At 42.4% G+C, this 26,505-nt stretch overlaps 1 protein-coding gene and 1 pseudogene across 1 annotated transcript; one reads left to right on the top strand and one right to left on the bottom strand.

Annotated features, from left to right (window-relative positions):
• Positions 1–3,612: 3,612 nt before the first annotated feature.
• LOC140835829 (uncharacterized) lies at positions 3,613–4,353 on the top strand. The gene has a single exon (XM_073201239.1). It carries the CDS (start codon positions 3,613–3,615, stop codon positions 4,351–4,353), a length of 741 nt encoding a protein of 246 aa, XP_073057340.1.
• Positions 4,354–4,932: 579 nt separating this feature from the next.
• Positions 4,933–26,505, bottom strand: part of LOC140837364 (agamous-like MADS-box protein AGL11) — a 41,773-nt pseudogene continuing 20,200 nt past the window's right edge.

Here is a 26,505-nt window from a genome sequence, read left to right as displayed (position 1 = left end):
TAGCGACGGTCTTGTATCATTATTTCCGTCGCTAAAGTGTTTCGAAAAATAAAATAAAAATTCTTTTAATAATTTAATAAATCTAAAAGAAACTAACAATCGAAACTAAAATCGTGTAAGAGAGATAAATTTTAAGTGTTATAAAGAAGTGAGAAAATTTTTATTTGTTATGAAGTAGTGAGAAAAATTTTAATTGTTGTGTAAAGTGATAAAAATTGTGTAAGAGAGAAAAATTTTATGTGTTATGAAGTAGTGAGAAAAATTTTAAGTGTTGTGTAAAGTGATAAAATTTTGTAAGAGAGAAAATTTTAAATGTTATGAAGTAGTGAGAAAAAATTTAAGTGTTGTGTGATGTGATAAAATTGTATAAGAGAGAAAAAATTTTAAGTAATGTGGGGGGAAATGGAAAGAAAAGGGAGATATTTATAGAAAGTTTGCGCGGTATTTGGTTAAACCGTCGCTAATTTCAAATTAGCGACGGATTGTGTAAACGGTCGCTAAAAGTAGCAACGGTTAATATCCAACCATCGCTATATTGAGCGACGGATGTTTCATAAATGTCGCTAATTTTAAATATGTGACGAATATACTGAAAACCGTCGCTATCACTAGATAAACAGTCGCAGTATGTAGCTACAGTTGTTTGAAAATCGTCGCTAATTTGAAATTAGCGACGGGTTATTAAAATTGTCGCTATATTTAGCGACGGGTTTATAAAATCCGTCGCTAAATATGGAAAAGTTTGTTTTTAAAAACCGTTGTCATTTGTCCAAAAAAACACGCTAATAGACAACGGTTTTTAAAAATTGTTGTTGTTTTTTTTAAAAAAACGCTAATCGACAACGGTTTTTGAAAACCGTTGTCGATTGTCCAAAAAATCACGCCAAAAGACAACAGTTCATAAAACCGTTGTCTTTTGCCCTAAAAAGACGCTGAAAGACAACGATTTTTAGAAAACCGTTGTCGTTGACACCCTAAAAGACAACGTTTTTCAAAAATCGTTGTCGATTGTCCAAAAAAACACGCCAAAAGACAACAGTTCATAAAAACGTTGTCTTTTGCCCTAAAAGACAACGGTTTTAGAAAACCGTTGTCAAAACGCACCTACGACAACGGTTTTCACTAAAACCGTTGTTAAAAACTATACGACAACGATTTTTCAAAAAAACCGTTGTCGTAGGTGCGTTGTCGTTGGGCGTTTTTCTTGTATTCACAACTTTATATGGAGTTTATGTACATTGGGAAGTTAGTGAAACTCCGGGGTCAGCCGTTGGTCCAGGTGGAAGAGCTCAATTCACATCAAATGCGGCGGTTGTCACATACAGAGGGGATCGCTGGATGTTTCCAGCTGTTTTCATTGACCGGTTATTTACCCAATAACGATAAGGTAAATCCAAACTCAGGTTCTTTGGCAACCCTCCTTGATCTGTATCAGGATGTGTTCATGGAACAACAATCCCTCCCCCCTCATCGCTCCATCAACCACTCCATCCATTTTCTGCCCAACACCAAACCAATAAATGTTAAGCCTTACTGATATGCTCATTGCCAGAAATCTGAAATTGAAAGGCTGGTAACAGAAATGCTTGATAGTGGAATCATTCCCCATAGCCAAAGTCCATTTTTGTCGCCTTTGTTGCTTGTCAAAAAAAGATGGTACTTGGCGTTTTTGTGTTGATTATCGGGCTCTCAACCATGTCACTGTTTAAGATAAGTTTCCTATACCCACTATTGATGCACTTCTTGATGAATTGCATGGTTCCACCATTTTTTTCTAAACTGGACTTGGGAGCGGGTTACCATCAAATTTGTGTGAATCCTATTGATATTCCAAAAACTGCATTCCGAACACACGAGGGTCACTATGAATTTCTAGTGATGCCTTTTGGTTTTACCAACGCACCCGCCACATTTCAAGCTTCCATGAACCTTATTTTTAAACCATTTCTGCGTAAGTTTGTCATCGTATTCTTTGATGACATCTTGGTTTATAGCCGATCACAAAATGAGCATCTTTCACATTTGCAACAGATTCTACAGTGCCTTAGAGAAAATTCTTTTTTTGCAAAACAATCCAAGTGTTCTTTTGCACAATCTTCCATTGATTACCTGAGACATATAGTGTCTGCCCAGGGAGTTCAACCCGATCCTACAAAAATTGAAGCTATTCGGTCATGGCATGTTCCTACAAATTTGAGAGCCTTAAAGGGTTTTTTGGGGTTATCAGGGTTCTATCGAAAATTTGTGATGGGTTATGCATCCATTGTGCATGCCCTCACGGAATTACTAAAAAAAGATAGTTTTTGTTGGTCACCTACAGCCCAGGCTTCTTTCGAAAACCTTAAACAAGCTCTTAGCCATACATCTGTTCTTGCCTTACCTAATTTTTCGTTACCATTTCAAATCCGAACTGATGCCTCAGGGGTAGGAATTGGGGCTGTTCTTTTACAGCAGGTCACCCACTTGCTTACTTTAGCAAGAAACTACCTTCCCATCTTCTTAAAGCTTCAACCTACGTTCGGGAATTACTAGCCATCACCCAAGCTGTTAGCAAATGGCGTCAATACCTCTTGGGCCATCATTTTTCAATTGTCACTGACCACCGTAGTCTTAAAGAAATTTTATCTAAAACTATACACACACCTGACCAGCAAAAGTACTTGGTTAAACTCCTTGGCTATGACTTTGATATTTCTTATCAGCCGGGCAGCTCCAATACTGTAGCAGATTCATTATCTCTCCAATTTGAACTCCCAGATTCTGGTTGTGGCATCTCAAGTCAACTACTGGCCATATCGATTCCTTCATTCCAATTCCTTACTCAACTTAAAGATGAGGTGGGGTCCAACCCTTTCTACAAAAATCTTATTCACAAGAATTTTGCTGCACTACGATCGATCTTCCATCTAAAGGATGGTCTCGTTTATCGCCATCATCGCATTTGTGTTGATCCTAATTCCGAAATTATTTCCAAAATCCTTTTTGAGTTTCATAACACGCCTGTTGCAGGGCATGGAGGGATGCACAAGACCTTAGCTAGGATAGTCCCAAGTTTTTATTGGGAAAATATGAAGAAGGATATTCAAGTTTATGTGGCTAACTGTGCTATTTGCCAACAAACTAAATATAGTACACAGAAATTACAAGGGTTGTTGCAGCCCTTATCAGTTCCAGCATGGGTGGGAGGATATTTCCATCGATATCATTACTGGTCTTCCTGCTTCGAAATGGTTTTCGGTGATTTTTGTGGTGGTTGACAGACTGTCCAAATTTACCCATTTTGGGCCTCTTAAGTCGGGATTCACAGCAACGCTGGTCGCAACTTTGTTTGTGGATATGATGGTTAAGCTCCATTCAATTCCCAAATCTATTGTGTCGGATCGAGACCCTGTTTTCTTGAGCAAATTCTAGGCAGAGTTGTTTAAATTCAGTGGCACATCATTGGCAATGTCTAGTGCGTACCATCCACAAACAGATGGGCAAACGGAGGTCTTAAACAAATGCTTAGAGCAGTATTTGTGAGCCTTTGTGATGGATCAGCCGTCTCGCTGGGTTTGTTTCCTATCTTGGGCCAAGTTGTGTTACAACACCACGTCTCACTCTTCTATAAAAATGACCCCTTTTGAGGCAGTGTTTGGGAAGCCTCCCCCGTCAATCCCTTCTTATATTCCAAATTCCTCGTCTGTTGAGGCGGTGGATACCTTGTTACGACATAGGGAGGAGTTGTTATCAACTTTATGTGCTCATATGATGCAAGCACAAGAACGGATGAAAATTCATGCTGACAAGAAACGTTCAGAAAAAGTCTTTGAAGTGGGTCAATATTGCTATGTTCGGTTACAACCCCACAAGCAAACTTCATTGGCTGGGCATCGTTATACCAAGTTGAGCAAAAGGTATTATGATTCGTTCAAAATCCTTAAACGAGTGGGTGTTGTTGCATATAAATTGGAGGTACCACCGACAGTGAAAATACATCCAATTTTTCACATTTCAATGTTAAAAGCTTGTCCAAACCCAGCTGAAGTTTCCGCACTGTCACTTCCTGTCACTTTTGTGGAGAATCAACCTTTAGTGTCCCCCTTGGCCATTCTGAATCATCGTCGAATTCGCTGGCAAAATACGTGGGTGCCTCAACTCTTGATACAGAGGTCGGGTCTACCTTTAGAAGATACTTCTTGGGAAGATTTGAACTCATTCCAGCAACTCTATCAAGATTTTCACCTTGAGAGCAAGGTGTTGTCTAACGGGGAAAGCAATGTTACGTGTCCAGAGATACCAGAGGCAAGAGAGCAGAGGCCACAATGCACGAGAAGTGCTCCTAGGAGATTAGTAGACTTTATATCAGAATAATTGTATATCAATTGTGGGAAAATTGCTTATCAATTGGGAGAGTAGTGTACAAAGCGTGAAATAAACTTTAGGAAACACAAACACGTTTATAAGATTAGCTATTGTAAGTCAAAAGGGAGGGACACTTGTTCCCGGATAAATAGACAAAATAAATGAAAATGGGCCAGCTCCCTGAATTCAATTCCTCTCTCTTGATATTCTGTAACTTCTCTCTATGAAATTCTCTTCGTAGTCATTCACTTGCAGGTGGATCTGATCTTTCGAAGCTGGCTCTAACATGTTCTTTCAAAGGTTGAGTCAAAGCTTAGAGAGACCACTCATAGGCTTGAACGGCAATTGGCCGAGGAACATGCTGCTCGATTGAAGGCAGATCGAAACGACACAAGCTGATCAGATGAAATCAAATGAGGAAATATCTAAGCTTAGGGAGCACTAGGAGAGAGTTCGGAAGGAGACTGGAGAGCTGTAAATGCAAGCTGAAAGTTGAAGATGCGCCATTTTATTATAAGATTTCTAGTTTATTTTTATTATGTGAAGGTTCAAAAACTTTGACTTTCTTTTCAAACTCCTTCTCTCTCCTTGTATCTGTTTATAAGCGTACGTTCGGCTTTTATGTCTTTGTAAAGTTACTTGCTTTTGAACTTGTATGTGATGAATTGAGACGTCGCATTTAATAAGATTGGCCTTATCCATTTAATATGGTAATTAAAATGGTCCATTAAATGCTAGGAAATGAAAATAGTACTTCTGATGACTATTATTTAGCAACACAAACTCAGAATAATCTTCAGTGGATTCAACTACCTACAATACCAAGTGTAATGGAGGTTAGAAAATATTATACCCTGAATAGTAGAGGCAGACACATAATGTATTGAATTGGGACTAAATTTACATCAAAAAAGTCGAACGAAGATATGAGTACCCGAGATGAAGAGTTTTCTTGTTAGAAACTGGGTAGGGAGGCATATTCTCCATCATATTCATTTGCAGCACGTTGCAGGAAATATATTCCGGGATTGCATAGTCTTGTCCAGAAGGCATCATACTTAGTTGCTGAAGCCTATCATTTTCCGCTATCTGATAGTTATGAGCATCTTGCAGTTTACTGAAGCGTTCATTCATCATCATTAAACTAATCACTAGTTTCTTTAGGTGGTGGCAGTTGTTCATATGAATCATGCACGTTGACAAATGCAACTATTTATTATGAAAATCTGTTAAATTTCATGCCATGCATTTATTCTACTTGGATCCAAACGGAAATTTTTAATATGTCATAAGCTCATGGAGATTCATTAGAAATTTCCATTATTTGTTAAGAGAGCTCACCTTTGCTCTCAACCAGGTATTTTCTTGCTCAATCTGAATTTCCTATCATAGGCATGCAGGTTCCACAAGGAAAAAATTTATTGGTCATCATAGTCTTGATCTTAGATTGAGAAATTACTCTTTTCTGCAAGCTCTCAGTTTCAGCAAGTATCAGTTCATGCTGTTCAAATGGGACAATAACGTCAAAACTTGATAGGAAAACGCGTCGAGGTATGTGGCGTAGGAAACTGTTCTATTTAGGTATTGTCTTAAAGAATTCATGCCGTCATGTCATTAAATAATTTTTAGCGTTATGATATAATTTTTTGGTCATTGAAAATCACTAAATTATGCTACGGCAAGAACATGCAAACATATTATTCCTTGTTTAAATTTGCTTGCAAGTTTCCTTTCTGGATGTGGTCATGTACCTTCTTTGCTCTGATTCTTGTGATGCTTCGCTCAAGCCTAGTTTCCAGCTGCTTCATCTCCTTCACATTTAAAGAGACCAATCCTTCGCCCATAATATGCCTGTGAAAAACCAAAAGAAAGATTAAGTTTTCACATGAGTTAAAAGATACCACTATTTCTTCCGATGGATGATTTTACTTCCTTGCATGGTTTTGATCACTATGTAAGTTAGGCCAGCTCATGATTAAGGTTCTTTCATTTTGTTTAATATAATTTGTACATGTTGGAGTTTTGGATCACCTATATTTGCTGGCGCAGTTTCTTGGATTCTTGTTGGTAAAACTATACATGAAATAGCAAAAGATTGAGAATTAATCGTGTTCTTGAAATCTGTGACTTAATCGTGGAATTGGAATGCTTACTTGAGCATTGATCTCTTGAGTGGTGTATACATTTGAAGTGTCAGCGGTGGCCTTTTTAAACCTCTCAATAGTGTCCCTAGTGCTGCATGAGAATATATACAAAAGCTTTGACACTTTTTTATATGATTGCAAGTTTTGGAATCCCCTCTTGTATTTGTGGTGCAAAATACATAGAAACCCTTGATTAGCTGCTACAGTTAAGAACAATACTGGCCATCGACCAAGATCCGGGTAAAACTAAAATGTAAAATCTATTCATATCCTAAATGCCAGAAAAGACGAAATTCGGGTTAAACCATATTGTAAAATTGGAACAAAATGCCAGAAAACTGTTAATCGATCAGATATGAAATCAATGATTTTACGTTTGATTCAGGTCTTAAAGATTAAAAATCTCGATCATATAGAATCATAAATCATTAACTCAACTTTGTAAATTAATTCTAACCCTTATTTTTTTTCAATAAAAATCATTAGCTTTGGAACTGGTCCTACTCCGCCTTTCTGAGATTTCTTTTTCCTCAGTCTTAAATTTGTCGGTACTGGACTTGTTCAGTTTTTGAAAACGTGAACTTGTTTTTGGGGAGCTTCATAAAGCTGAAAATGGAAATGATGCGATCCGAGTGAAATGGAAGAGCAGGGTCGGGTGCTCCGCCTGATCTGCTATCAAAATGATGAAAGAAATAAGAGAAATGTAGATATCTGAACCAGAAGCTTCTTTCCCGGGCGGAGAGGATTTCCTGCACTCAAGAAGGTAACCAAGTGAATGGGCGCCGGAGTGGTGTCCGACGTGACCACTCCTATGCTTAAGTCAGTGAATTATTCAAGCCAAGAACCAATGCAACCAAGTGATGTTTGTGATATTGGTGTGAATGAATCTAAATGTAAAGAGAGAACCTGATATTTATAGTAGGAGAAGTAATGATGACCTCGTTCTCCGTGCTACCTACTAATTATAGTAGGACGGCTGAGCACACCCTATATTCTGACATGTCAAATCTCATACTTGTCACATCCAGCCCATCTGATTTTGTCAACTCATCGGCATGGTGTCAGAGATGGGACAGTGTCCCACATCTTATTCTGCTAGTATACTCGAGTGCGGTGCTCATATCGAGGTGGTCTAGTAGAAAACTTCTGAGAGCTTGCACGAGAGCCCGGGCTTCTGGTTGCCCGGAGAGTTGAGCCTGAGCTTGCACCTGCCCGGTCTTCAGAAGAATCCATCATGCATAATGACTCTGATTTGGGAATCCATTTGTTATCTCGGGAAATCCATGACCAGGGCTCTTATGGGGGTATCATCACACATCCCTTAAATAGCCGGGCTAGATTCATACTCGTTGTCCCGATCAGTCATGCTTGGATTCCCAAAGAGATAATCAATCTTGTCCTATAAAAGCATCGGGGGCTTCATGTCTCCCAGAAATGGGAGGAAATACCGGAGTCTCGTTGTCTTATGGACTTGAGATAAGATGTCGGGGCCTCGTGCCTCCCGGTCTTCGCATAAGATAACGGGGCCTCATATCTCCCGGACTTAAGTATAAGATTCCGAAACCTCAAGTTTCTCGGGCTTCAAAATAGATTTCCAGGGCCTCATATTTCCCGGACTTAGGAATGGTCGAGGTGAGGAGCCTCGAGCCAGGTTTGAGAACCCTGGATTATAAATAACCAAGGTGAGGAGCCTTGGGCCGGGGAGCATGTCCCGGGACTTGGGAATGGTCGAGGTGCGGAGCCCCGAGCCAGTTTTGAAACCCCTGGTCTTATAAATAACCAAGGTGCGGAGCCTTGTGCTGTGGAGCATGTCCCGGACTTGCAAATGGTCGAGGTGCGGAGCCCCGAGCTAGGTTTGAGAACCCTGGCTTATAAATAACCAAGGTGCGCAGCCTTGGGCCGGAGAGAATGTCCCGGGACTTGGGAATGGTCTAGATGTGGAGCCCCGAGCCAGGTTTGAGAACCCTGGGCTTATAAATAACCAAGGTTCGGAGCCTTAAGCCGGGGAGCATGTTTCGGGACTTAACAGATGGCCAAGGTACGGGTCCCCGGGCCAGAGTACGGAGCCCTGGACTTAATGAGCAACCAGGGTATGGAGCCCTGGGTCTTGGAGTAGTCGAGGTGCGGAGCCGCAAGCCAGGGTACGGATCCCTGGACTTAGCAGATGGCCGAAGTACGGGTCCCCAGGCCAGGGTACGGAAACCTGGACTTAATGAGCAACCAGGGTACGTAGCCTTGGGTCTTGGAGTGTTCGAGGTGTGGAGCCCTGAGCCAGGGTACAGAGCCCTGGACTTTAGATAATAACTGGGGCCTCGTCTCTCCCGGACTTTCAAGAATAAGATGCCGAGGCCTCGTACCTTCCGGGCTTAAGAGAATGTGCCGGGGCCTCATACCTCCCGGGCTTAAGAGAATGTGCCGGGGCCTCGTGCCTCTCAGACTTTAAAGAATGTGCGGGGCCTCGTACCTCCCGGACTTACAAGATTAAGATGTCGGGGCCTCATACCTCCCGGGCTTAAGAGAATGTGCCGGGGCCTCATATCTCCCGGACTTAAGATAATGCAGCGGGGTCATAACTCCCGGACTTTAAAGAATGTGTCGGGGCCTCATACCTCCCGGGCTTAAGAAAATGTGTCGGGGCCTCATATCTACCGGACTTAAGATAATGCGCTGGGGCCTCGTACCTCCCAGACTTTCAAGAATAAGATGCCGGGGCCTCATGCCTCCCGGGCTTAAGAGAATGTGTCGGGGCCTCATATCTCTCGGACTTAAGATAATGCGTCGGGGCCTCGTACCTCCCGGGCTTACAAGATTTTGCTTCTCCTGCTATATTAGTTTATTACAAACCAAATCGCTAACCTCGAAATATTGAATCTGAATTCATTTTTCGTAGAGTGAAACTTCTCTAGTTGTGCTAAATTAGACTACTAATATAGTTGTATGCTAATGAGTGCATATCAAATGCTCTTCATGCCAATCTAGGATAGCTGCTGAGTTTTGAGCTCATATAAAATCCACATATAAGATCTGAGTGCCGAGCTGGTCGGACTTGTATGTTTGCCAAGCAGAGTTGGGCTTATTTTTGAATGGAAATCATATCTACGTCGTGAGCTCAAGTTCCCACAGACGGCGCCAATGATGCGATCCGGGTGAAATGGAATAGCAGGGTCGGGTGCTCCGCCGGATCTGCTATCAAAATGATGAAGGAAATAATAGCAATGTAGATATCTGAACCAGAAGCTTCTTTCCCGGGCGGAGAGGATTTCTTGCACTCAAGAAGGTAACCAAGTGAATGGGCGTCGGAGAGGTGTCTGGCGTGACCACTCCGATGCTTAAGTCAGTGAATGATTCAAGCCAAAAACCAATGTAACCATGTGATGGTTGTGATATTGGTGTGAATGAATCTAAATGTAAAAAGAGAACCTGATATTTATAGTAGGAGAAGTAATGATGACCTTATTCTCCGTGCTACCTACTAATTATATTAGGACGGCTGAGCACACCCTATATTCTGAAATCTTTCAACTCTCAAGCATTACACATATTTTCTCTCAAATATTGTTTGTGTTCGCCTGAAAAACCTGCTGACTTTAGAATCGGAGTGGCCACGCCGGACACCCCTCTGGCATGAAGAGCATTTTATATGCACTCATTAACATACAACTATATTAGTGGTCTAATTTAGCTCAACTAGAGAAGCTTCACTCTACGAAAAATGAATTCGGATTCAATATTTCCAGGTTAGCGATTTGGTTTGTAATAAACTAATATAGCAGGAGAAGCAAAATCTTGTAAGCCCAGGAGGTATGAGGCCTCGGCACATTCTTTAAAGTCCGGGAGGTACGAGGTCCTGGGGCATTATCTTAAGTCCGGGAGATATGAGGCCCCAGCACATTCTCTTAAGCTCGGGAGGTATGAGGCCCCGGCATCTTATTCTTGAAAGTCTATGAGGTACAAGGCCCTGGCGCATTATCTTAAGTCCGGGAGATATGAGGCCCCGGCACATTCTCTTAAGCCCGGGAGGTATGAGGTCCCGGCATCTTAATCTTGTAAGTCCGGAAGGTACGAGGCCCCGGCACATTTTTTAAAGTCCGGGAGGTACGAGGCCCCGGCACATTCTTTAAAGTCCGGGAGGTACGAGGCCCCGGCACATTCTCTTAAGCTCGGGAGGTATGAGGCCCCGGTATCTTATTCTTGAAAGTCCGGGAGAGACGAGGCCCCGGTTATTATCTAAATTCCAGGGCTTTGTACCTTGGCTCAGGGCTCCGCACCTCGACAACTCCAAGACCCAGGGCTCCGTACCCTGTTTACTCATTAAGTTCAGGGCTCCGTACCCTTGCCCGGGGACCTGTACCTCGGCCATCTGCTAAGTCCAGGGATCCGTACCCTGGCTCGGGGCTCCGCACCTCGACTCATCCAAGACCCAGGGCTCCGTACCTTGGTTGCTCATTAAGTCCAGGGCTCCGTACCCTGGCCTGGAGACCCATACCTCGGCCATCTGTTAAGTCCCGGGACATGCTCCCTGGCCCAAAGCTCCGCACCTTGGTTATTTATAAGCCCAGGGTTCTCAAATCTGGCTCAGGGCTCCGCACCTTGACCATTCCCAAGTCCCGGGACATGCTCCCCGGCCTAAGACTCCGCACCTTGGTTATTTATAAGCCCAGGGTTCTCAAACCTAGCTCGGGGCTCCGCACCTCGACCATTCCCAAGTCCCGGGACATGCTCCCCAGCACAAGGCTCCGCACCATGGCTATTTATAAGCCCAGGGTTCTCAAACCTGGCTCGTGGCTCCGCACCTCGACCATTCCCAAGTCCCGGGACATGTTCCCCGGCCCAAGGCTTCGCACACTAGTTATTTATAAGCCTAGGGTTCTAAAACCTGGCTCGGAGCTCGGCACCTCGACCATTCCCAAGTCCCGGGACATGCTCCCCGACCCAAGGCTCCGCACCTTGGTTATTTATAAGACCAGAGTTTTCAAGCCTAGCTCGGGGATCAGCACCTCGACCATTCCCAAGTTCCGGGACATGCTCCCCGGCCCATTGCTCCTCACCTTGGTTATTTATAAGCCCAAGGTTCTCAAACCTGGCTCGGGGCTCCGCACCTCGACCATTCCTAAGTCCGGGAGATTTGAGGCCCCGGAAATCTATTTTAAAGTCCGGGAGATATGAGGCCCCGTTATCTTATGCAAATACATGGAGGTCCGAGGCCCCGGTATCTTATTTCAAGTCCATAAGACAACGAGACTCTGGTATTTCATCCCATTTCTGGGAGACATGAAGCCCCCGATGCTCTTATAGAACAAGATTGATTATCTCTTTGGGAATCCAAGCATGACTGATCGGGACAGCGAGTATGACTCTAGTCCGATTATCTAAGGGATGTGTGATGATACCCCCATAAGAGCCCGGGTCATGGATTACCCGAGATAACAAATGGATTCCCAAATCAGAGTCATTATGCATGATGGATTCTTCTGAAGACCGGGCAAGTGCAAGCTCAGGCTCAACTCTCCGGACAACTAGAAGCCTGGGCTCTAGTGCAAGCTCCCGGAATTTTTCTACTAGACCACCTCGATATGAGCACCACACTCGAGTATACTAGCAGAATAGGATGTGGGCGATTGTCCCATCTCTGACACCATGCCGATGAGTTGACAAAATCAGATGGGCTGGATGTGACCAGTAAGAGATTTGACATGTCAGAATATAGGCTGTGCTCAGCTGTCCTACTATAATTAGTAGGTAGCACGGAGAACGAGTTCATCATTACTTCTCCTACTATAAATATCAGGTTCTCTCTTTACATTTAGATTCATTCAAACTAATATCACAACAATCACTTGGTTACATTGGTTTTTGGCTTGAATCATTCACTGACTTAAGTATCGGAGTGGTCACGCCGGATACCCCTCCGACGTCCATTCACTTGGTTACCTTCTTGAGTGCAGGAAATCCTCTCCGCCCGGGAAAGAAGCTTCTGGTTCAGATATCTACATTTCTCTTATTTCCTTCATCATTTTGATAGCAGATCCGGCGGAGTACCCGACCCTGCTGTTCCATTTCACCCGGATCGCATCAGGAAACACAGTCCAGTCTGAACTCAGACAACAAAAATACGAAAGAATCACAACTGTCTTTTCTCAAATTAATATATATATAGTACTGTCTGTGTGATGTGGCAGATATACGTGCGTACAGTATACTAAATATATATATATATATATAATATATATATATATATATATATATATATATATATATATATATATATATATTATCATGATGTCCATCGGCGACTGCCTAAAAATCATCGAAACCAGAAGGTTAACGTAAAATTTAGATTATATCACTATATAACAACCTCATTCATATGAAACTATTCTTGCTCACATAAATATAATACCATTTTATAAAATATATATGAATAACGTGTTTTAAAATCTATGCTACAAGCATGCACGCACGAGATCTGTGTGCAATTATTTGTTCAAAAGTTTAATTACTCCGATCCTTCAACCCTTTCAAGATTATAAATATGTGAGAAAATGAATTACTTGTTGCTGGAGTACTCGTAGACACGTCCACCGGTTGAGAATACAATGAGCGCGATTTCGGCATCACACAGAACCGAAAGCTCGTAAGCTTTCTTCAGCAGACCATTTCTCCGCTTGCAGAAGGTCACCTGTCGATTCGTGTTGTTCTCGATTCTCTTTATTTCGATCTTTCCTCTTCCCATTTTTAATTTTGTTAATTCAATCCTGCTCATCATCATTCGAATCAAAACAAAATTGTTTTCTGCTACCAAAATTCGTTACTTGTAATGATGGATGATATATATGTTTTGCCTATCCGTGTCGCTGGAAGACAGAAGGCTAGAGGGTTCAAAAAAAGACAAGGTGCTCATATGTCTAAAACAAACTTATATTTTGACAAATTATATTATTACATTAAATTTGAATTAATTCTCAATTGTCGCGAGGATAAAAAAATTTGTAAGCGAAGGGTTTCTTAAGAAAAGCTGGATGATCCTCAAAAATAAAAGAGATAAAATGCAAAAATGCTTGAAGGGGGTTAAGTAAGGCATATATATACACAAGCGAAATAATCAGCTGAAAAAATTACATATTTTCAGCTAAAAGTTCAGATTTTTACAGAAATATTGCATCAAACTTATTGTCATCTACTTAGAAGAGACCAAAACACTGGTATATTTATGTCGTACTCAAAGAAATTTAAAATCTCTATGAAATTGTAAAAAAGAATTATTTCATGGAATGTTTCTTGTGAATTTGAGCAAGATAAAAAACTTTCATGCTAGCTAGGAAGACGAAAACTGCATATGCGGTTTCAGCCCTTTTTAAATCAGCAAAATTGCACTCAAACTCCACAAATATCCGAAAAACACAAAATCTGAAACTGGGCAGGAGAAAAAATAACCAAAAAGTATTAATTAATAATCAATCCTGTGAGCAGATAATCCAGATAAGATCAAGCTGCACAATTCCAAATCCCGATCGAGTGAAAGGCGGAAACAACCCAAGCTATATTTTATCTTTCTTGTTATCTTTCTGTTGCAATCATGCGAGATACTCACAATTGGTTTCCTAGTTTTTATGTTTCTGTTAAGCTTTTATTTTAGTATAAATACTATGTAGTTAGGTAGAATGAATCACGATGAATAGAACTCTTTTTGTGTCTTTCAACTCAACTGTGAATTCTTTTTGGGGGTACGCTTTCTGGGTTTGAAGCCAACATTTGGTATCAGAGCATCCAGTGTTGAACATCCAAGCATTCACAGTTCCACTAAAAAATGTCGATTGTCCACCAGCATACAGCGAAAGAGAACGGCGGGATGTCGTTTCACTATCTAATGTTGAGCCCCCACAATTACGCGGTATGGGCAATAAACACAGAGGCGATTCTTGATGCTCAAGGAGTTTGGGAGGCGGTGGAGCCGACAAAAGGAGCACGAGTGGATGGAAAGAAGGATAAGGCAGCACGGGCATACATCTTTGAAGAACCTAAAGGGGGGGGGGGTGAATAGGTTCTTTAAGGCCCTTTAGCATTTTTAAAACGAGTTTGCAAAAATTGCAAGCGGAAGACTTGAGGGACAATCACAAATAAATACGATAAATGAATGCGTAAAGTAAGTGCGTAAAATGAATGCGTAATTTAAATGCAATAAAGTAAATGCGTAAAGTAAAGAGGGATAGAGATGTTTATGGAAGTTCGACGAAGAATCGTCTACGTCTCCCCTTCTCGATGAGGATCGAGGTATCACTATAACGACTTGGCTTTAGGAGCTCCAAGCTAGCTTTTACAACCACGCCTCGATGCGTCTACTTGGCCTTGAGGGCTCCAAGGAAAGCCACGAACTTTACAACCCACTCGAGAGTATTACTTTCACTCTTTTTCTACAACTTTTTTGATATTACAACTCTTTTAATCAACGCACACAAGAGATAGTAGAAAGCTTTGTAAGAGACAAGAGAGAATGGAGTGGGATGATTGAGAATGCATCCTCAAAGGCCTATTTATACTAGTCTTGGACGCCAAGGTTTGGATCTTCCGTTTGTGCTTCGGAACTTCCGATGTGATTGAAATCAATTTGCGTAATTCTGGCATGACTTCGGATCTTCCGTTCTTGACTTCGTAGGGTCCGAACATATGCTTCGGAGGGACCGATCAAACTTCGTTTCTTCCGAACAATTCTTTCAGACAGTGTATGAACAACTTCGGAAGGTCCGAACTCCAGTTCGTATCGTCCGAACATTCCCGCGTTCCGGAGATTTGAAATCTTCAACACTTCGTAGCTTCCGATCATGTCCATCGTAGCGTCCGAAATCTACTCAATCAATCAGTCAGATCAAATTGTCTCCGGATTGAAGTGATTTGATTGCTTGTGTTCGGAACGTCCGATCCAGTCTTCGGAACGTCCGAACTCGCTCCTCGCAGCTTCCGAACAGCTTCTATTTTGCTTCTGATTGGCACAATTTCGGAACGTCCGAACCAAATTTCGGATCTTCCGAACGTAACCTTGTTCTTAATTTCCTGCATGCCTCAATATAAAACATTAGTACATTTTTAAGCCAAGTTTTGGTATCATCAAAACAAAAACTTTGGGATATGTTACAGCATTAAAAACATTAATCTCATCCTCGAGATTTGTATGCGTTTAAGGCATAACAATCTCCCCCTTTTTGATGATCACAAAACTTGGTTAAAAATTGAGAAACAATAATCAACATAATCTAAATGTTATTAAATAACTCCCCCTTAATCAAATAACAAATCTAAGAGGTTGAATTAAGGCGAATTTATTTGAGAATTTATTTAATAACTATTTAATAGCAATTTTAACCAAATAAATTCTCCCCCTTTTTGCGATAATCAAAAAGACATAAGCATAAAGAGAGACAAATAAACAGGTAAAATATCCACTAATAAATGCAAGTCTTTTATACAATGATGCATAAAGATAAAATAAACAAAAATAACAAAAACATAAGCTAAGAATCCGCATCCCGCGACTCTCTATGGCTCCTCATCTCAGCCTCGATGGAATCAAGACGCGAGGAAGTCTCAGTATGATGGCGCTCTAAGGCAGACTCCAAAAGAGAGAAACGAGTGTCGAAACGAGTCTCCAATCGCTCGAGATACTCGAAAATCCGATCGAAGGGTCCAGAGGGAGCAGGCGGAGTGAAGCCATGAGGAAGGTCATCAATGGTCAACAAAGGAGTGCTAATAGGGTCGGGACCACGCTGCTGGGATGTAGAGGGAATATCAGACGAAGGGGTAGGAGTGGTACCCGTAGTAGGAGGACCAGCGGGAAATCCTCTCGTCTGAACGTGAGGAGGAAGAAGACCGAAGGGAACATAAAAGTGTTCGGTCGGACGATAGGACGGGAAGATGCGATCCTTGTCGACGACCCAAGAGGATAAGACGGGATTCCAAGAGAGTCCCATCTTAACAACGGTATCATGGTCGATAGTCTCGTGGGGAGAAATAGACACGGATTCTTCACCTGCAAAGTCAATGTCCAAATGGGCGAGAATCCAGTTAATGAACCGGCCAAACGGAAAAGAGACGCGAGTAGAAGTAGCCGCGTACTCCATGGCGGACATAAGAAAACGGGGAAGGTTAAAAGGGCGCTGGGAGACTAAGTAATAGAGAATGTATAGATCGAGATACTTGCAAGTGGAGAGGTCTCCACTGCGAGGAACAATGGAAGAAGTGATAAGCTTTTGAACAAGCTGAAGCTGAGTAGGAAGATCCTTCGCATGAGGACGGTCATGGCAGGAGTAGGCGGACGACCGAAGATGGTGGTCAAGGCAGTGACTCGATCAAAAGTGGGGTCATTCTCAGTCCAAGACTGAGAAAAGAACTCACTCGGTCCGTCTCGAGGAAGATCGAACCGAGTAGAGAGGTCGGCGGTAGAAAAAGAAATGAACCGACCCTGAACAATGGTAACAACACGAGTGTCATCACCACCAAGAACTAGGGAAAAGTTCGCATAGAACTGATGCATGAGAGAGGGGAAGATGAGATCAGGTACGGAAGGTAGAAAAAATTTCCCCAACGTTGAGACTCAATAAAAGTAATCAACGTAAAGGAATTCGCATGGAGGTATTCGGTGTGAAGGGTACGACCAGGCAGAATGTTACGGGTTTCGAATTCAGGTGGGGTAGGGCGAGGGTTGGGTGGTTGGTTAAGATCATGGTGAAAGGCACCGTGACGAGGGCGAACATTTCGGCCAGCTGCGTTACGGCGCTGAGGCATAGTGAGTAGTGGGTGTTTTGTGTGGGGAAAGAAAGAAGGATGTGAATTAGCAAATGAATCAGAGGATCCGAACGCCTATTTATAGGCCATGTTCGGACGGTCCGAACATGAGTTCGGAAGGTCCGGAATGCGAACAGATCGGTTATCTGGCAACACGTTCGGTGGATCCGAAGTGAAACTGTGGGGACCCGGGCTCTAACTCTATTCTTTTGGGATTTAATTGGATCTTTGTTCGAAAATGTGGGTCAAAATTTTGCTTTTAACTTTAATTCAAATGTATTAACTAAAGCATAACATATCTCGATAGAAATTAAACAACGTAATGTACATACAAGTCTGTTCGTACAAACATACACTAGTGTTCAAATGACAACTACAAACATAAGTAGTACAAGTTTCATAAGAAAACACTAGTAATCTGCAATGCCCGAGATCTCCACGCTATCATCATCTCTCATCTAGCTCGTGACCCCGATCCTGCCCCACCTGTTGCCATGCACACATACAGACACGACAACAGCCGGATAACTCCGGTGAGAACATATCCCAGTATAAAACATGGATGCATGCAATGTCATAATCATGTACAAATGCATAGCATAAATCAAGTAACAGGAATATAAATCTAAACATGTAGTAGAATACAAATCTGTATTCGACATTCAAATCTTGACTCGACTCTTTTCTAATCTAGGGATCCCGGTGTGAATAAGACGGTCTGTTACCTACCCAACCACTCGGGGCAACGGTACGTCTTATTCCTAGACTTCGGTCAACTCTGTATCGAGGGTCTACACATATAGCAAATCTGCTCCTATGCGTCGATACACCGAAACGTCTAGTTTTGGCAAGTCTGCCAATCTCTCCTATCTCAGGACTCGAATATAAATCAATAAACAAGGCATTACATAATCAAATGTAATAACAATCTAGTATGTGATTTAGGGAAACTCGTATCAAATCTGAATCGAGTTGTGCAATCCCGTGACCACATGAATTATACCTTTCGTCGCACTGTCTGTGTCGTAGTCGAAGTCTCGAATACCAAGTAGCCAATATAAATCTGAAATGGCATAATCAATGTGTACTCTATCAATATACATCTCAAACAACTCAATAAACATAACTGAAATCGGTTTCAATACAATTTGACGGCGTAACGGCGTAATTCTCGGAACCGGTCAACTCAATCTCAACAAAACAATATATACAATAGCCACAACTCATAATCTTCATAATATACTCATCAAAACACAATATAACATGCTTAATTCTTCCAATCAATATCGATATACATGCTGGAAATTCGCAAGGCTTGTATACGGTGTCCGAAAATCGTTCTGATAACAAATATACGATGCTCGGTATACCAAGAACACATATCTACAACACAAATCATAATTTCTCCAACATCTCAAATCTTAATCATGCTGAAAATGAGATATACTTACATCCTTTCGTAGCCAACGATGCAAGGATCACAAATCTTAACTCGGAATATAAATCGGATGGCTAAATCATTCAAACTCTCAAGTTAAAGATCAAAAGAATGAAAGCTCCTCCCTCCAAGCTCTCTCGGTTCCTACTTGCTTATCAGATGAAGAAAATGAGGTGTCATGCAAGCTTATATACCCCAAGCCATGTGTCAACACGAAATTCAAAGGTGGCATTTTCGCATGCAAACCGCGGGTGCGGCAACTCAAGAGCGCGGGTGCGCTGTGCTCACGGCAAATTAATCTAACATTGCAGCACCTAGACCGCGGGTGCGGTCCTTACATGACCGCGGGTGCGGTCTCACACCGCGGGTGCGGTTGTGCTAGCACCGCGGGTGCGGTGTCTGTTCGCACAATTGCACTAATTTCCTCTCAATGCACCGCGGGTGCTGTATCTCTAACACCGCGGGTGCGGTGTGGCTTCGGCTGTAGTATCCCGATGCCTAATTTGAGTTAATTATTGGATTAATTGTATTTCGGTGGGATCGGAAGGACCGAACCGGGTTCGGATCGTCCGAAGTTGGTTCGGATCGTCCGAAGTGGGTTCGGATGGACCGTTCTGTTCGGAGTCAGACGAGTCATGTCATGTCAGAGTTCGGATCGTCCGATCAGGGTTCGGATCGTCCGAAGACAGGTGGCTGGACACGTGGAAGACATGCAGAGTTCGGATCTTCCGAAGTGGATCGGATCTTCCGAAGTGCACCGGATCGGATCTTCCGAAGTGGATCGGATCTTCCGATCGTTGTCTATAAATAGAAGCGCGAGGCTTCACTTTTCACTCGCCAATTCCGAGAGTTCCAGAGCGTTTTAGTCGTTTCTGATGGGTTTCTAGTCTTTTCCCGAGGTTCGGGCACTAGCGGGGAGCTACTGATTTTGTAGCGGAGCTGTGCTCTAGTTGGGGGCTAGCGGCATCAGTGGGCTGACTACGGACGCAGGTATAGTTCTGGGTTCCCTTTGAGATTTGGGAGTATCTATTAGTCTAGTTAAGGCTTTTAGATGTGGTTTAGTGATATGGTATCACTTGGATTGTAGGCTTGATTCTAGGGCTGATTGCTAGGATCTACTGGTTTGAGGTACGAAAGTACTATCCGAGATAGCAGGATTGAGTATGCTTTACTATGTGTTGCATGTTTATATGTTGCATTATTATCTGTCATATGATGCATGGTTTATTATGCGGCATTTGCATAATCATGTTGAGCCTGATTATCTTTGAGATAGCCTGTTGAGAGGGTGCTCAGCCCTCGTTTGTTGTGGATGGTTGGACCCCGTTGGCCGACGGTGGTCAGGTCACCGGTATATCCACAGGTTTATTTTGGTATGGGAGCCACCTCCTGGTGCGACGGCGCAGAGTGCTACATACCTTGACGTCATTTACCTGAGCAGTATTTCGATATACCCAGATCCTGGTATCCAGTACATTTTGCATACATGCATGTCATAGTCTTGTATACTCATGCTTTCGGTGCTGAGCGTTTTATGCTCACGTCCTCGGTTTATCTCTGTTTTGGACACCCTATTCGTTGGGGCAGGTCTCAGGTTGGACGGTCCAGGGGGGAGTGGACAGGGAGCTGGCAGAGGTTGACTCGTAGTTATTGGTATTTGTTCTTAGAATTTAGTTCGATCTGGTTGTTTAAGTATTTTGTACTTACAGATTCGATTGGGTTGTATTACTGTTTTTCCGCTGTTTACCTGATTCAGTTTTAAATGTTAATTTTGCATGCTTAAGTTCTGATTAGTAGGTGATTCTGGAACGGGTCACTACATCGGCCATGCTTCAAAAATTCCACTCTATATGTCATGCATTCTCATGGTTTCAAGTCTCACATCAATGCCAATTGACAATTCTCGAGCCTTACATTTCTCCCCCTCTTAGACAAGAGTTCGTCCTCGAACTCACAAGCAATTATTCATGCAGTTATATACAAAATTGTAAAGTCAAATCGAGAAGAAAGACTCACATCATAAAAATAACTCGGGATGCCTCTGTCTCATTTCAGACTCTGTCTCCCAAGTTGCTTCCTCGATGCCATGACGACTCCACTGAACCTTCACAAGCGGAATAGTCTTGGTTCTAAGCTGTTTTTCTTTCCGATCAAGAATGTGTATCGGTCGCTCAACATAGCTCAAAGTCTGATCTAACTCGGCTTCTTCAGGGTGAATGACATGAGAATCATCCGGCATATATCTGCGCAACATCGATACATGAAAAACGTCATGTATACCGGACAGTGAAGGAGGAAGAGCAAGTCTGTAAGCTCGATCGCCAATCTTCTCAAGGATCTCATACGGACCGACGTATCTAGGGGACAACTTCCCACGCTTGCCAAATCTGACAACGCCTCTGAAAGGTGAAATTTTCAAAAATACTCTGTCTCCCTGTTCGAATACTAACGGTCTGCGTCTGATATTGGCGTACTTCGCTTGCCTATCATGTGCCATCTTCATTCTCTTCTGAATGATCTTCACTTTTTCTGTCATCTCACGAATCATATCAGGCCCCAACACTGGTACCTCAGAAATATCATCCCAGTACAACGGAGATCGGCACCTCTTTTCGTATAAAGCTTCGAACGGTGCCATCTCAATGCTAGTCTGATAGCTGTTGTTGTATGAAAACTCACACAACGGCAATGAATCTTGCCAACTAGTACCAAAGTCTAGTACTACAGCTCTCAGCATATCCTCTAAAGTCTGGATAGTCCGCTCTGATTGTCCGTCTGTCTGAGGATGATAAGCAGTGCTCAGGTGTAAAGTCGTACCCAAAGCCTGCTGCAGGCTGTGCCAAAAGTGAGAAGTGAATCGTGGATCATGATCTGATACGATCGACTTCGGCACACCGTGCAATCTGACGACCTCTCTGACATACAACTCTGCCATCTGATCGTGTCGATAGGTCATTCTGTACGGAATAAAGCAAGCTGATTTGGTTAATCTGTCAATGATGACCCAAATCGAATCACAGCCCCGGGATGATCGAGGTAACTTCGTCACGAAATCCATGGAAATGTGATCCCATTTCCATTCAGGAACAGACAAATTCTGAAGTAAACCTCCGGGCTTCTTTCTCTCTGCCTTCACCTGCTGGCAATTCAGGCACTTAGACACAAATTCTGCAATGTCTGTCTTCATCTGCTTCCACCAGAATTGTGTCTTCAAGTCGTTATACATCTTCCTGCCACCAGGATGAATGCTGAACCGACTACAGTGTGCCTCCGACATGATCTGTCGTCTCAAATCTGAAATCTCTGGCACTACTAAGCGGTTATTCACATACAGAACAGAATCTCTGACCTGATATTCTGAGATATGTCCAGCTCTGACCATATCAATCGATCTCTGCACGCTCGGATCAGTTCTCTGTGCTTCTTTGATCCTCAAAATCAGATCTGGCTCAATCTGAATCGCAGCAAGTCGCAACGGTCTACTATCTGTGTCAAATGTCAATCCAGACAAGCAACAATCTTCCACTAAATTCGATACACCTACAGTCGACAAGGAAAGAGCACATACCTTTCGACTCAAGGCGTCTGCCGCTGCATTCGATTTTCCTGGATGGTATTTGATCTCGCAATCAAAATCTTTCAGCAGATCAAGCCATCGTCGCTGCCTCATGTTCAACTCTGACTGAGAAAAGAGATACTTCAGGCTCTTATGATCGGAATAGATCTCAAATTTCTCGCCATACAGATAATGACGCCAGATCTTAAGTGCAAACACAATCGCCGCCAATTCAAGATCATGAATAGGATAACGAGTCTCGTGCGGCTTCAGCTGTCTAGAGGCGTATGCTATCACGTGCCCTCGCTGCATAAGAACACATCCTAACCCTCTGTGAGATGCGTCACAGTATACAACGAACTCACCTGTACCTGCAGGAATCGTCAAGACAGGCGCACTAGTCAGCCTCTTCTTCAGCTCTACAAAACTGGCTTCACAATCTTCGGACCACACAAATGGCATATTCTTCTGTGTCAACTGGGTGATAGGCTTCGCTATACTGGAGAAATCTCGGATAAAACGACGATAATACCCGGCTAGACCCATGAAACTGAAAGCGGACCGGTTACGGTGGCCGGAAACGCAACGGAAGCATAAATTTCGAAAAATAGCATAGAAATTTTCGGCCACCTTGATAATTTGTGCAACATTTACAAAAAAACTAAAAACATGCATAGGATGTTTTAAGAAATATACCTATCAACTCCTTAGAGTTGATGAAATGGCTCCAACTTTGTTTTAAATAACAAAGCTCTTGTTTGGTGGACAAATCTACAAGCTCACCTTCTTCTCCCCAAAGAATTAGGCCCACCACTCAACAAGGTAAATCCCCTCAAGTTTTGCACTAGAAAAACTTGAGGATTTTTCAAAGAGAATGATTTTCTTCCAAGAAAATGAAGAACAAAAGAGAAAGAAAAATGGAGAGAAAAATCTCCAAGAAATTTCGGCCAAGTGATGATAGTGGGAGTGTGGGAGAATAGCCTAGGTATTGTGAAAAGTTGTCTCTCAAAAGTTGCATGCCTTTTGAATATTTTATTAAAAAGTAATCAAGGCTCTTCACCTCCCAAGCATGCAATCCCTACATGTCTCACTTGTATATTATATGGTTTTTAACACATTAAAAACCATAGACTAAATTTTATTATCTCAAACACATTTGAGATAAATTAAATATTACTTGATTTTACTCAAGTGCCACTAGTTAAATAATTATTTAAATTGAGCTCTACAAGACTCAATATTATTTAATTAATTCAACACTTGAATTAATTTAATTATTTAGACTCTACTAGGTCTACTAGTGTTTAATTAATTCAACACTTGAATTAATTTAATTTAGTCCACAACAATGTTTATGAAAATCACAATTTTCAACTACATTATTTACTTGGCCAAATTTTAATCTTAGGAACACTTCCATAAATTAAAATTTATATTTCTCTCATAGAAGTCATACTTCTATTTTTCTTTACGCTTATAAACATATTTATAAGCCGTTCAACACATTGAACTATTTTACTTCTCTTCGGGATTTACAAAGCAATTACTTGTGTGGCCCTCAATGGTTCATTGATACAACTAGCCGTGGGTTCACATCTCAATGTGATTCGGACTAAACATGTCCTTATTCGAGCATACCCCAATTGCTCCATTCTTACTTATCAACTCCTTGATAGTAAGAACGTCAGAACTCAAGTCTGATAGTACCCAACCAATCACGTTAAACGCCTAGCAGCATCGCTTACGTGATTCCCTAGGTATCACATGATAGTGCCTGCAAGAACCATTCAATTATGGTTAGCGTACAGTACGGTCCCTTCAGCTCATATATCCCGACCGATTCGACAACTATTGGTTTATCGAGAGTTGTCAATGAATCGATACTATGTGTCATGTCGTGGTTGCATCGATGGTGTAATCTATGAAACCCCTTTCATAATTACCACCATACTCTGATCAGAGATTTCAACCCACACATACATGATAAACACATAGGATATCCATACCCGTAGGTAAGCGGTGAATCCCCGACTACAATGCATCGACTCCTATATGTTTCGCCGTAACACCCAACCTTGCCACCTAATGACCCCATAAGAGTCGGTAAACAAGTCAAAGTGAAACGCTAGCACATAGAGTCTCAATGTTGTCCCGGGTCATAAGGACTAATTCTGTACAACCATAAACCAGGACTTTTCCACTCGATAAGTGAGAACCACTTGGAAAGTCCTTTTATGGAGGGTTGTTCAGTGCACTCTACAAGGAGCACCTATCTGCATGATCGGACATCACAATGTCCCTTACCAATGAAACATGGTACTCACATCGCAGATACTAGTCTCTAACTCGAGCGGCCTATATCCTTCTTAATGGCGGCTGAATCGACTAGGAACCGTTTAGAATATACAGTATTCCAAATATGAGTTTCATGATACTCATCATATGAGCATCTCATATTCTTTCTACTATTTGTATATTCAAGGACTTTATCTATGCAACTAGCATGGGTATAAAGATAAAGATGCGCCAAATTAATAAATTCAAATATTATTAAAATAAAGATTGTTTATACAAAGAGTTTCATCGTGAACAGTCGGCCAACACTTGGCTCGACGTGCACCTACTCTAACAGAAACTGCGTATCTCAGGCACAGAAGTCGGTCTCGGCCAACTGATCACAGCCTCAACTTTACTCGGATCTACCGCAATACCATCTCCAGATATAATATGCCCCAAGAAGACAACCTGTCGCAGCCAGAATTCACACTTGGACAGTTTGGCATACAACCGTTCATTTCTCAAAGTCTTTAGTACAATTCTCAAATGATCTGCATGCTCAGTCAAACTCTTCGAATACACCAAAATGTCGTCAATAAACACAATTACAAAATCATCTAAATATCTCTGAAAAATGCGGTTCATCAAACTCATAAACACCGCTGGTGCATTCGTCAAACCGAAAGGCATAACAACAAACTCGTAATGTCCATACCTGGTTCGGAATGCAGTCTTCGGTATATCAACGTCTCTAACTCGGAGCTGATGATACCCTGATCTCAAATCGATCTTCGAATATACTGAAGATCCCTGTAACTGATCAAACAGATCGTCGATGCGAGGCAAAGGATACTTGTTCTTCACTGTTGCCTTATTCAGCTGCCTATAATCAATACACAGTCGCATCGAACCATCTTTCTTTCTAACGAAAAGCACCGGAGCACCCCAAGGAGATACACTGGGTCTGATATATCCCTTGGATAAAAGATCCTCCAACTGTGCTTTCAACTCTTTCAGCTCTATCGGCGCCATCCTATACGGAGCTCTCGAAATAGGAACAGAACCAGGCATAAGATCTATGCTTAAATCAACCTCTCGAACTGGAGGCAACCCTGGAATCTCATCGGGGAAAACATCTGCAAACTCGCAAACCACTGGCAGATCTGCCAATGCTGGGCTCGACTTCAGTAGGTCTACTGAATATACGAGAAAGCCCTCTGCTCCTCTCTGAAGCAATCTACTCATAGTCAGAGCAGATACTAAGGGAATCCGAGATCTGGAACCCTTGCCGTAGAATTTCCACTCGTCTGTCATCTCGGGTCTGAATCTGACAATCTTGTGGAAACAATCTACAGTGGCCCTGTACTTGGTTAACATGTCTATACCAACTATACAGTCAAAATCAGCTAAACCAAGTACTACACAATCAAGATCAATCTCATGCCCCTCAAACTGAAGCATACAGTGTCTAACAGTAGTCACAGATATCAACCCACTCCCCAACGGAGAAGCTATAGACACTACCGTAGACATCGACTCAACAGGCAATGAATGTCTCAATGCAAAATGTTCAGATATAAATGTATGAGATGTCCCTGTGTCTATCAACACATATGCAGGATAACCGCAAAGAAAACAGCTACCTGCAATGACGTCATCTGGCGCCTCCTGCGCCTGCTCCTCTGTCAGGGCAAAAACACGTGCCTGCTGTCTGGGAGGCTGACTCACCGTCTGACTACCTCCTGGTCTCTGCTGGGTCTGTGTAGAGGGTGGCTGGAAGGAGTGTACAGAAGATGCCTGTCTCTCCATCTGTGGCGCTGGTGCTGATGATCCGGTGCTCTGGAATCGTTGTGCACCCCTCTGGGGACAAACTCTGGCGAAATGTCCCTGTTGCCTACAGATGTTGCAGCGTCCCAGAACTCCTTGACACTGTTCCGTCGCATGTCGCCCTCCGCACGAACCACAGTATG

This window comes from Primulina eburnea, chromosome 7, assembly GCF_022965805.1.
Source record: "Primulina eburnea isolate SZY01 chromosome 7, ASM2296580v1, whole genome shotgun sequence".
Lineage (NCBI taxonomy): Eukaryota > Viridiplantae > Streptophyta > Magnoliopsida > Lamiales > Gesneriaceae > Primulina > Primulina eburnea.
Note: the sequence above shows the minus strand (reverse complement) of the source record. Positions and strands in the feature narration are given on the sequence as shown.

Bases quoted from the DNA above. Each gene is read 5' to 3' on its own strand.
- LOC140835829 (XM_073201239.1), top strand. From the start codon at position 3,613: ATGACCCCTTTTGAGGCAGTGTTTGGGAAGCCTCCCCCGTCAATCCCT.